Here is a 12,747-nt window from a genome sequence, read left to right on the forward strand (position 1 = left end):
GAGTGAGAGAGACCAGTGAGTGAGAGAGACCAGTGAGTGAGAGAGACCAGTGAGTGAGAGAGACCAGTGAGTGAGAGAGACCAGTGAGTGAGAGAGACCAGTGAGTGAGAGAGACCAGTGAGTGAGAGAGACCAGTGAGTGAGAGAGACCAGTGAGTGAGAGAGACCAGTGAGTGAGAGAGACCAGTGAGTGAGAGAGACCAGTGAGTGAGAGAGACCAGTGAGTGAGAGAGACCAGTGAGTGAGAGACAAGTGAGTGAGAGAGACCAGTGAGTGAGAGAGACCAGTGAGTTAGAGAGACCAGTGAGTGAGAGAGACCAGTGAGTGAGAGAGACCAGTGAGTGAGACCAGTGAGTGAGAGAGACCAGTGAGTGAGAGAGACCAGTGAGTGAGAGAGATCAGTTAGTGAGAGAGACCAGTGAGTGAGAGAGATCAGTGAGTGAGAGAGACCAGTGAGTGAGAGAGACCAGTGAGTGAGAGAGACCAGTGAGAGAGACCAGTGAGTGAGAGAGACCAGTGAGTGAGAGAGACCAGTGAGTGAGAGAGACCAGTGAGTGAGAGAGACCAGTGAGTGAGACCAGTGAGTGAGAGAGACCAGTGAGTGAGAGAGACCAGTGAGTGAGAGAGACCAGTGAGTGAGAGAGATCAGTGAGTGAGAGAGACCAGTGAGTGAGAGAGACCAGTGAGTGAGACCAGTGAGTGAGAGAGACCAGTGAGTGAGAGAGACCAGTGAGTGAGAGAGATCAGTTAGTGAGAGAGACCAGTGAGTGAGAGAGATCAGTGAGTGAGAGAGACCAGTGAGTGAGAGAGACCAGTGAGTGAGAGAGACCAGTGAGTGAGACCAGTGAGTGAGACCAGTGAGTGAGACCAGTGAGTGAGACCAGTGAGTGAGACCAGTGAGTGAGACCAGTGAGTGAGAGAGACCAGTGAGTGAGAGAGACCAGTGAGTGAGAGAGACCAGTGAGTGAGACCAGTGAGAGAGACCAGTGAGTGAGAGAGACCAGTGAGTGAGACCAGTGAGTGAGAGAGACCAGTGAGTGAGACCAGTGAGTGAGACCAGTGAGTGAGACCAGTGAGTGAGAGAGACCAGTGAGTGAGAGAGATCAGTGAGTGAGAGAGACCAGTGAGTGAGAGAGACCAGTGAGTGAGAGAGACCAGTGAGTGAGAGAGATCAGTGAGTGAGAGAGACCAGTGAGTGAGAGAGACCAGTGAGTGAGAGAGATCAGTGAGTGAGAGAGACCAGTGAGTGAGAGAGACCAGTGAGTGAGAGAGACCAGTGAGTGAGAGAGACCAGTGAGTGAGAGAGACCAGTGAGTGAGAGAGACCAGTGAGTGAGAGAGACCAGTGAGTGAGAGAGACCAGTGAGTGAGAGAGACCAGTGAGTGAGAGAGACCAGTGAGTGAGAGAGACCAGTGAGTGAGAGAGACCAGTGAGTGAGAGAGACCAGTGAGTGAGAGAGACCAGTGAGTGAGAGAGACCAGTGAGTGAGAGAGACCAGTGAGTGAGAGAGACCAGTGAGTGAGAGAGACCAGTGAGTGAGAGAGACCAGTGAGTGAGAGAGACCAGTGAGTGAGAGAGACCAGTGAGTGAGAGAGATCAGTGAGTGAGAGAGACCAGTGAGTGAGAGAGACCAGTGAGTGAGTGAGACCAGTTAGTGAGAGAGACCAGTGAGTGAGAGAGACCAGTGAGTGAGAGAGACCAGTGAGTGAGAGAGACCAGTTAGTGAGAGAGACCAGTGAGTGAGAGAGACCAGTGAGTGAGAGAGACCAGTGAGTGAGAGAGACCAGTGAGTGAGAGAGACCAGTGAGTGAGAGAGACCAGTGAGTGAGAGAGACTATCACTGACTCTAAAATTGTACTTATGTTATAACTGAATCACATCTATGAGGAAGCTCACCACTGTAAGTCCCTCTAGTGAATCTTTCTCACGATTCTGACTTACCAGCAGTGGGAGGCTGGTACCCCACATACTCATAACTTACCAGCAGTGGGAGGCTGGTATCCTACACGCTCATAACTTAATAGCAGTGGGAGGCTGGTATCCCACACACTCATAACTTACCAGCAGTGGGAGGCTGGTATCCTACACACTCATAACTTACCAGTAGTGGGAGGCTGGTATCCTACACACTCATAACTTACCAGCAGTGGGAGGCTGGTATCCCACACACTCATAACTTACCAGCAGTGGGAGGCTCGTATCCTATACACTCATAACTTACCCGCAATGGGAAGCAGAGAGTGTCCATAAATGGGGTTAAATCCGAGTGGGGATCTGTAACAAGTGGCGTACCACAGGGATCAGTCTTATGCCCGTTGTTGTTTATAATATATATCAATGACCTTGATGAGGGTATTACTAGTGATATGAGCAAATTCGCTGATGACACAAAGATAGGTAGGATAATTGATTCAAACGTAGATGTTAGGGAACTTCTGGAGGATTTAGACAATCTCTATTCTTGGTCAGAAAAGTGGCAGATGCAGTTCAATGTAGATAAATGCAAGGTTCTGAAGCTCGGGAGTGTCCACGACCCTAGCATTTATAAGTTAAATAATGTAGAACTTAGCCATCCAGATTGCGAAAAGGACTTGGGGGTTATGGTGAGCAGCAACCTTAAACCAAGACAGCAATGCCTAAGCGTACGTAATAAGGGAAATAGATTATTGAGATTTATATCAAGAAGTGTAAGCAACAGAAGTCCAGAGGTCATACTGCAGCTTTATACATCATTAGTAAGGCCTCACCTAGATTATGCAGCTCAGTTCTGGTCTCCATATTACAGAATGGACATAAATTCGTTAGAAAACATTCAGCGTAGAATGACTAAATTAATACATAGCATTAGAAATCTTCCTTATGAAGAAAGATTGAAGACTCTTAAATTACATTCTCTTGTTAGACGAAGAATGAGGGGAGACATGATCGAAGTGTGTAAGTGGAAGATGGGTATTAATAAAGGGGATATTAATAAGGTCTTGAGGATATCTCTCCAAGAGAGAACCCGCAGTAATGGATTTAAATTAGACACGTTTAGATTTAGAAAGGACATAGGAAAGTATTGGTTTGGAAATAGGGTAGTTGATGAGTGGAACAGTCTACCTAGTTGGGTTATTGAGGCTAAAACCTTGGGTAGTTTCAAATTTAGGTTGGATAAATGTATGAGTGAAAGGGGTTGGATTTGAGTGGGACTTGCAAATGAGTGGATAGAGTTATCAGAGCTTATTTCCTGGGTAGCATTGAAAATTGGGTTGGGCAAATGTTTTGTTAGTGGGATGGATTGTAAAGGACCTGCCTAGTTTGGGCCAACAGGCCTCCTTTCTTATTTTCTTATGTATCCCACTCATAACTTACCAGGAGTGGGAGGCTGGTATCCCACACACTCATAACTTACCAGCAGTGGGAGGCTGGTATCCCACACACTCATAACTTACCAGCAGTGGGAGGCTGGTATCCCACACACTCATAACTTACCAGCAGTGGGAGGCTGGTATCCCACACAGTCTTGGGAGGACCGTCTCTCAAACCTGTAAGTGACACAGCCTGGAGACTGTTCTCCTTGCCACTTACAACAAGTGTAGAAGGGTACTACATCGTGGTACCAGTGAGACAAACTTGGTACCTGTAACACACAACAATACACTCTCTTATTCATGATATTAAATAACAACAAGAACAGCAACATATCGAACACATAACAAAAACAAAAGTGTTTAGAACAGTAGGCATCCTGTCTAAGATACGTTATTATGTACCACAATCACCACTACTCACATTATACTGATCTATCTGACCTACGATCTTTGTGTCTGGGAACTTACAACAGAAAATCACCTAGCCAAGGCCGGGTCACCACTACTTGGAAAAGACCCGGGCCGGGAGAATACCGGTGAATAAAAAAAAAAAAAAACCTAAGTCAACAAAAGAAACCAACAAAGTTGGAGTACGAATAATTACACGGTCCACTGCTAGATAACACCCCCCTACCCAGTCTTCAAAGACAAACCTGATCACCGGTGGCCTGGTGGCTAAAGCTCCCGCTTCACACACGGAGGGCCCGGGTTCGATTCCCGGCGGGTGGAAACATTCCGACACGTTTCCTTACACCTGTTGTCCTGTTCACCTAGCAGCAAATAGGTACCTGGGTGTTAGTCGACTGGTGTGGGTCGCATCCTGGGGGACAAGATTAAGGACCCCAATGGAAATAAGTTAGACAGTCCTCGATGACGTACTGACTTTCTTGGGTTATCCTGGGTGGCTAACCCTCCGGGGTTAAAAATCCGAACGAAATCTTATCTTATCTTATCTTATCACTATACAAAACATTAACTCTTAATACTGTGAATACGACATTTACAGAACAAATTCTAATGTAAATCCCGACCTGATGCATTTTCTTGGTATTTGCAACAGGAACCATAGACACTAGACACAAAAATCTCTGTGACATTCCCCGTGTCTGGCTAAATCTCTTCAAAAACTCAAAGTACATAAAAGGGCCCAAATTCTGGAGCTCTCTGCCAGAAATCTCCAGCACCACTGACTCAGCCAACATCTTCAAAACAACCGCTAAAAAACACCTGTCCCTAACATATCCCAACATCAGTTAAATATACGTATTAGTTATTAGTCTGCCAGAACTGACCAGCCATCTTAGTGACTTTGTTTACACTAAACAACACGTTATAACATGTAAACTGGCCAGCCATCTTAGTGACTTTGTTTATACTAAACAACACGTTATAACATGTAAACTGGTCCGCCATCTTAGTGACTTTGTTTACACTAAACAACACGTTATAACATGTAAACTGGTCCGCCATCTTAGTGACTTTGTTTACACTAAACAACACGTTATAACATGTAAACTGGTCCGCCATCTTAGTGACTTTGTTTACACTAAACAACACGTTATAACATGTAAACTGGTCCGCCATCTTAGTGACTTTGTTTACACTAAACAACACGTTATAACATGTAAACTGGTCCGCCATCTTAGTGACTTTGTTTACACTAAACAACACGTTATAACATGTAAACTGGTCCGCCATCTTAGTGACTTTGTTTACACTAAACAACACGTTATAACATGTAAACTGGTCCGCCATCTTAGTGACTTTGTTTACACTAAACAACACGTTATAACATGTCAACTATACATTTATTTATTTATTTATTTATTATAAATTTGTGCACACATACAGAGGTACAAAAAAAAATACAGATAAGAGCAGTATGCCAAAGCCACTTATACTATGCATAGCATTACGGGCTGGCTTAAAATTAACTTAAGATTAATTAAGCAATGATGAAGTCAGTGATAAAACATTAATGTAAACAGATTACTATAAAGCACAAGTGAGTATTACAAAGACAGGTCATATGAAGGATTCTGTTAGGTAGTGTATTTAAAAAATAATAAAGTTAGATTGGGTTTTAGGTTTAACATTTATGTGATATAATTGTGAGAAACATTTAAGATATACAATTTATAAGGTTCAGTTATTCAGTTATTGTAACCTTTCCAAACAAATATAAAAATTAATTCAACAATAATAATAATAATATTATTATTATTACTGCTATTAATAATAATATTAATAATAGCATTAAAAATAATAACATTAATAAAATAATAATTATAGCTATAATAATAACAACCACAATAGCACTAATAATAATAATAATAATAATAATAATAATAGCATTAATAATAATAGTTGCTGATCCCCTACATGTGTTGTACAGCTTATCTGAATATCATAGTACCATCCATATGTTTTATATACACGACCCCTTTGCTAGGCCTAGTGACTGGTTTGTATGACGTCACGTGATCCCACATGAGTGCGTGGGCTGCGCTACATCGGCCTCTGTTGCCGGTAACTAAGTAAGTTTATTCAGGTATACACAAATACAGTTACATAGAATTTTCATACATAGCAGCATATGTGTAGAGAACCTGGGATAACACAAAAAAGTCAGACAGAGTGACTTATTTCCAAGAAGGCGACAGGACAGGCAGTAATGGGCTCTCCACCTTCACACTCTGCTAATATAAGTGTTACTATCCAACGTCATGGTGGTTAACACTCCCTACCCCAGGTTATCCTGGGTGGCTAACACTCCCTACCCCAGGTTATCCTGGGTGGCTAACACTCCCTACCTCGGGTTATCCTAGGTGGCTAACACTCCCTACCCCGGGTTATCCTGGGTGGCTAACACTCCCTACCCCGGGTTATCCTGGGTGGTTAACACTCCCTACCCCAGGTTATCCTGGGTGGCTAACACTCCCTACCCCGGGTTATCCTGGGTGGTTAACACTCCCTACCCCAGGTTATCCTGGGTGGCTAACACTCCCTACCCCAGGTTATCCTTGGTGGCTAACACTCCCTACCCCAGGTTATCCTGGGTGGCTAACACTCCCTACCCCAGGTTATCCTTGGTGGCTAACACTCCCTACCCCAGGTTATCCTGGGTGGCTAACACTCCCTACCCCAGGTTATCCTGGGTGGCTAACACTCCCTACCCCAGGTTATCCTGGGTGGCTAACACTCCCTACCACAGGTTATCCTTGGTGGCTAACACTCCCTACCCCAGGTTATCCTTGGTGGCTAACACTCCCTACCACAGGTTATCCTGGGTGGCTAACACTCCCTACCCCAGGTTATCCTGGGTGGCTAACACTCCCTACCCCAGGTTATCCTGGGTGGCTAACACTCCCTACCACAGGTTATCCTGGGTGGCTAACACTCCCTACCCCAGGTTATCCTGGGTGGCTAACACTCCCTACCCCAGGTTATCCTGGGTGGCTAACCCTCCCTACCCCAGGTTATCCTTGGTGGCTAACACTCCCTACCCCAGGTTATCCTGGGTGGCTAACACTCCCTACCCCAGGTTATCCTGGGTGGCTAACACTCCCTACCCCAGGTTATCCTTGGTGGCTAACACTCCCTACCCCAGGTTATCCTGGGTGGCTAACACTCCCTACCCCAGGTTATCCTTGGTGGCTAACCCTCCCTACCCCAGGTTATCCTGGGTGGCTAACCCTCCCTACCCCAGGTTATCCTGGGTGGCTAACCCTCCCTACCCCAGGTTATCCTGGGTGGCTAACACTCCCTACCCCAGGTTATCCTTGGTGGCTAACACTCCCTACCCCAGGTTATCCTTGGTGGCTAACACTCCCTACCACAGGTTATCCTTGGTGGCTAACACTCCCTACCCCAGGTTATCCTTGGTGGCTAACACTCCCTACCCCAGGTTATCCTGGGTGGCTAACACTCCCTACCCCAGGTTATCCTGGGTGGCTAACACTCCCTACCCCAGGTTATCCTGGGTGGCTAACACTCCCTACCCCAGGTTATCCTGGGTGGCTAACACTCCCTACCCCAGGTTATCCTGGGTGGCTAACCCTCCCTACCCCAGGTTATCCTGGGTGGCTAACACTCCCTACCCCAGGTTATCCTGGGTGGCTAACACTCCCTACCCCAGGTTATCCTTGGTGGCTAACACTCCCTACCCCAGGTTATCCTGGGTGGCTAACCCTCCCTACCCCAGGTTATCCTGGGTGGCTAACACTCCCTACCCCAGGTTATCCTGGGTGGCTAACCCTCCCTACCCCAGGTTATCCTGGGTGGCTAACACTCCCTACCCCAGTTTATCCTGGGTGGCTAACACTCCCTACCCCAGGTTATCCTTGGTGGCTAACACTCCCTACCCCAGGTTATCCTGGGTGGCTAACCCTCCCTACCCCAGGTTATCCTGGGTGGCTAACACTCCCTACCCCAGGTTATCCTGGGTGGCTAACCCTCCCTACCCCAGGTTATCCTGGGTGGCTAACACTCCCTACCCCAGGTTATCCTGGGTGGCTAACACTCCCTACCCCGGGTTATCCTTGGTGGCTAACACTCCCTACCACAGGTTATCCTTGGTGGCTAACACTCCCTACCCCAGGTTATCCTGGGTGGCTAACACTCCCTACCCCAGGTTATCCTTGGTGGCTAACACTCCCTACCACAGGTTATCCTTGGTGGCTAACACTCCCTACCCCAGGTTATCCTGGGTGGCTAACACTCCCTACCCCAGGTTATCCTGGGTGGCTAACACTCCCTACCCCAGGTTATCCTTGGTGGTTAACACTCCCTACCACAGGTTATCCTGGGTGGCTAACACTCCCTACCCCAGGTTATCCTGGGTGGCTAACACTCCCTACCCCAGGTTATCCTTGGTGGCTAACACTCCCTACCACAGGTTATCCTTGGTGGCCAACACTCCCTACCCCAGGTTATCCTGGGTGGCTAACACTCCCTACCCCAGGTTATCCTTGGTGGCTAACACTCCCTACCACAGGTTATCCTTGGTGGTTAACACTCCCTACCCCAGGTTATCCTGGGTGCCTAACACTCCCTACCCCAGGTTATCCTTGGTGGCTAACACTCCCTACCACAGGTTATCCTTGGTGGCTAACACTCCCTACCCCAGGTTATCCTTGGTGGCTAACACTCCCTACCCCAGGTTATCCTTGGTGGCTAACACTCCCTACCCCAGGTTATCCTTGGTGGCTAACACTCCCTACCCCTGGTTATCCTGGGTGGCTAACACTCTCTACCCCAGGTTATCCTGGGTGGCTAACACTCCCTACCCCAGGTTATCCTAGGTGGCTAACACTCCCTACCCCGGGTTATCCTGGGTGGCTAACCCTCCCTACCCTAGGTTATCCTGGGTGGCTAACCCTCCCTACCCCAGGTTATCCTGGGTGGCTAACACTCCCTACCCCAGGTTATCCTGGGTGGCTAACACTCCCTACCCCAGGTAATCCTGGGTGGCTAACACTCCCTACCCCGGGTTATCCTGGGTGGCTAACCCTCCCTACCCCAGGTTATCCTGGGTGGCTAACACTCCCTACCCCGGGTTATCCTGGGTGGCTAACACTCCCTACCCCAGGTTATCCTGGGTGGCTAACACTCCCTACCCCAGGTTATCCTGGGTGGCTAACACTCCCTACCCCGGGTTATCCTGGGTGGCTAACACTCCCTACACCGGGTTATCCCGGGTGGCTAACACTTCCTACCCCGGGTTATCCTGGGTGGCTAACACTCCCTACCCCTGGTTATCTTGGGTGGCTAACACTCCCTTCACCGGGTTATCCTGGGTGGCTAACACTCCCTACCCCGGGTTATCTTGGGTGGCTAACACTCCCTACCCCGGGTTATCCTGGGTGGCTAGCACTCCCTACCCCCGGGTTATCCTGGGTGGCTAACACTCCCTACCCCAGGTTATCCTGGGTGGTTAACCCTCCCTACCCCAGGTTATCCTGGGTGGCTAACACTCCCTACCCCGGGTTATCCTGGATGGCTAACCCTCCCTACCCCGGGTTATCCTGGGTGGCTAACCCTCCCTACCCCGGGTAATCCTGGGTGGTTAACCCTCCCTACCCCGGGTAATCCTGGGTGGTTAACCCTCCCTACCCCGGGTAATCATGGGTGGTTAACCCTCCCTACCCAGGTTATCCTGGGTGGCTAACCCTCCCTACCCAGGTTATCCTGGGTGGCTAACCCTCCCTACCTCGGGTTATCCTGGGTGGCTAACCCTCCCTACCCCGGGTTATCCTGGGTGGTTAACCCTCCCTACCCCAAATTATTGTGGGTGACTAACCCTCCCTACCCCAGGTTATCCTGGGTGGCTAACCCTCCCTACCCCAGGTTATCCTGGGTGGCTAACCCTCCCTACCCCAGGTTATTCTGGGTGGCTAACCCTCCCTATCCCAGGTTATCCTGGGTGCCTAACCCTCCATACCCCAGGTTATCCTGGGTGGCTAACAATCCCTACCCCAGGTTATCCTGGGTGGCTAACCCTCCCTACCACAGTTTATCCTGGGTGGTTAACCCTCCCTACCCCAGGTTATCCTGGGTGGCTAACACTCCCTACCCCAGGTTATCCTGGGTGGCTAACCCTCCCTACCCTAGGTTATCCTGGGTGGCTAACCCTCCCTTCCCCAGGTTATCCTGGGTGGCTAACCCTCCCTACCCTAGGTTATTCTGGGTGGCTAACCCTCCCTACCCCAGGTTATCCTGGGTGGCTAACACTCCCTACCCCAGGTTATCCTGGGTGGCTAACACTCCCTACCCCAGGTTATCCTGGGTGGCTAACACTCCCTACCCCGGGTTATCCTGGGTGGCTAACACTCCCTACCCCAGGTTATCCTGGGTGGCTAACACTCCCTACCCCGGGTTATCCTGGGTGGCTAACACTCCCTACACCGGGTTATCCCGGGTGGCTAACACTTCCTACCCCGGGTTATCCTGGGTGGCTAACACTCCCTACCCCTGGTTATCTTGGGTGGCTAACACTCCCTTCACCGGGTTATCCTGGGTGGCTAACACTCCCTACCCCGGGTTATCTTGGGTGGCTAACACTCCCTACCCCGGGTTATCCTGGGTGGCTAGCACTCCCTACCCCCGGGTTATCCTGGGTGGCTAACACTCCCTACCCCAGGTTATCCTGGGTGGTTAACCCTCCCTACCCCAGGTTATCCTGGGTGGCTAACACTCCCTACCCCGGGTTATCCTGGATGGCTAACCCTCCCTACCCCGGGTTATCCTGGGTGGCTAACCCTCCCTACCCCGGGTAATCCTGGGTGGTTAACCCTCCCTACCCCGGGTAATCCTGGGTGGTTAACCCTCCCTACCCCGGGTAATCATGGGTGGTTAACCCTCCCTACCCAGGTTATCCTGGGTGGCTAACCCTCCCTACCCAGGTTATCCTGGGTGGCTAACCCTCCCTACCTCGGGTTATCCTGGGTTGCTAACCCTCCCTACCCCGGGTTATCCTGGGTGGTTAACCCTCCCTACCCCAAATTATTGTGGGTGACTAACCCTCCCTACCCCAGGTTATCCTGGGTGGCTAACCCTCCCTACCCCAGGTTATCCTGGGTGGCTAACCCTCCCTACCCCAGGTTATTCTGGGTGGCTAACCCTCCCTATCCCAGGTTATCCTGGGTGCCTAACCCTCCATACCCCAGGTTATCCTGGGTGGCTAACAATCCCTACCCCAGGTTATCCTGGGTGGCTAACCCTCCCTACCACAGTTTATCCTGGGTGGTTAACCCTCCCTACCCCAGGTTATCCTGGGTGGCTAACACTCCCTACCCCAGGTTATCCTGGGTGGCTAACCCTCCCTACCCTAGGTTATCCTGGGTGGCTAACCCTCCCTTCCCCAGGTTATCCTGGGTGGCTAACCCTCCCTACCCTAGGTTATTCTGGGTGGCTAACCCTCCCTACCCCAGGTTATCCTGGGTGGCTAACTCCCTACCCCAGGTTATCCTGGGTGGCTAACACTCCCTACCCCAGGTTATCCTGGGTGGCTAACACTCCCTACCCCGGGTTATCCTGGGTGGCTAACCCTGCCTACCCCAGGTTATCCTGGGTGGCTAACACTCCCTACCCTGGGTTATCCTGGGTGGCTAACACTCCCTACCCCAGGTTATCCTGGGTGGCTAACACTCCCTACCCCAGGTTATCCTGGGTGACTAACACTCCCTATCCCGGGTTATCCTGAGTGGCTAACACTCCCTACCCTAGGTTATCCTGGGTGGCTAACACTCCCTACCCCGGGTTATCCTGGGTGGCTAACACTCCCTACCCCAGGTTATCCTTGGTGCCTAACACTCCCTACCCCAGGTTATCCTGGGTGGCTAACACTCCCTACCCCAGGTTATCCTGAGTGGCTAACACTCCCTGCCCCAGGTTATCCTAGGTGGCTAACACTCCCTACCCCAGGTTATAATGGGTGGCTAACACTCCCTACCCCAGGTTATCCTGGGTGGCTAACCCTCCCTACCCCAGGTTATCCTGGGTGGCTAACACTCCCTACCCCGGGTTATCCTGGGTGGCTAACACTCCCTACCCCAGGTTATCCTGGGTGGCTAACACTCCCTACACCGGGTTATCCTGGGTGGCTAACACTTCCTACCCCGGGTTATCCTGGGTGGCTAACACTCCCTACCCCAGGTTATCCTGGGTGGCTAACACTCCCTACACCGGGTTATCCTGGGTGGCTAACACTTCCTACCCCAGGTTATCCTGGGTGGCTAACACTCCCTACACCGGGTTATCCTGGGTGGCTAACACTCCCTACCCCAGGTTATCCTGGGTGGCTAAAACTCCCTACACCGGGTTATCCTGGGTGGCTAACACTCCCTACACCTGGTTATACTGGGTGGCTAACACTCCCTACACCTGGTTATACTGGGTGGCTAACACTCCCTACACCTGGTTATACTGGGTGGCTAACACTCCCTACACCTGGTTATACTGGGTGGCTAACACTCCCTACACCTGGTTATACTGGGTGGCTAACACTCCCTACCCCAGGTTATCCTGGGTGGCTAACACTCCCTACCCTAGGTTATCCTGGGTGGCTAACACTCCATACACCGGGTTATCCTGGGTGGCTAACACTTCCTACCCCGGGTTATCCTGGGTGGCTAACACTCCCTACCCCTGGTTATCCTGGGTGGCTAACACTCCCTTCACCGGGTTATCCTGGGTGGCTAACACTCCCTACCCCGGGTTATCCTGGGTGGCTAACACTCCTTTCCCCGGGTTATCCTGGGTGGCTAGCACTCCCTACCCCCGGGTTATCCTGGGTGGCTAACACTCCCTACCCCAGGTTATCCTGGGTGGTTAACCCTCCCTACCCCAGGTTATCCTGGGTGGCTAACACTCCCTACCCCGGGTTATCCTGAGTG

The 12,747-nt window shown here is 50.5% G+C and overlaps 1 protein-coding gene across 4 annotated transcripts in view; it reads right to left on the reverse strand.

The window, feature by feature from the left end:
• Positions 1 to 12,747, reverse strand: part of mesh (sushi domain containing 2 mesh) — a 171,302-nt gene that overhangs the window by 63,984 nt on the left and 94,571 nt on the right. For all 4 annotated transcript variants that reach the window (XM_070088915.1, XM_070088914.1, XM_070088913.1 and 1 more), the window contains one exon: positions 3,474 to 3,621. In XM_070088915.1, coding sequence (XP_069945016.1) covers positions 3,474 to 3,621 — 148 coding nt within the window. The remainder of the gene's footprint in view (positions 1 to 3,473; positions 3,622 to 12,747) is intronic.

The sequence above is a fragment of the Cherax quadricarinatus genome, chromosome 26 (assembly GCF_038502225.1).
Source record: "Cherax quadricarinatus isolate ZL_2023a chromosome 26, ASM3850222v1, whole genome shotgun sequence".
Classification (NCBI taxonomy): Eukaryota; Metazoa; Arthropoda; class Malacostraca; order Decapoda; family Parastacidae; genus Cherax; species Cherax quadricarinatus.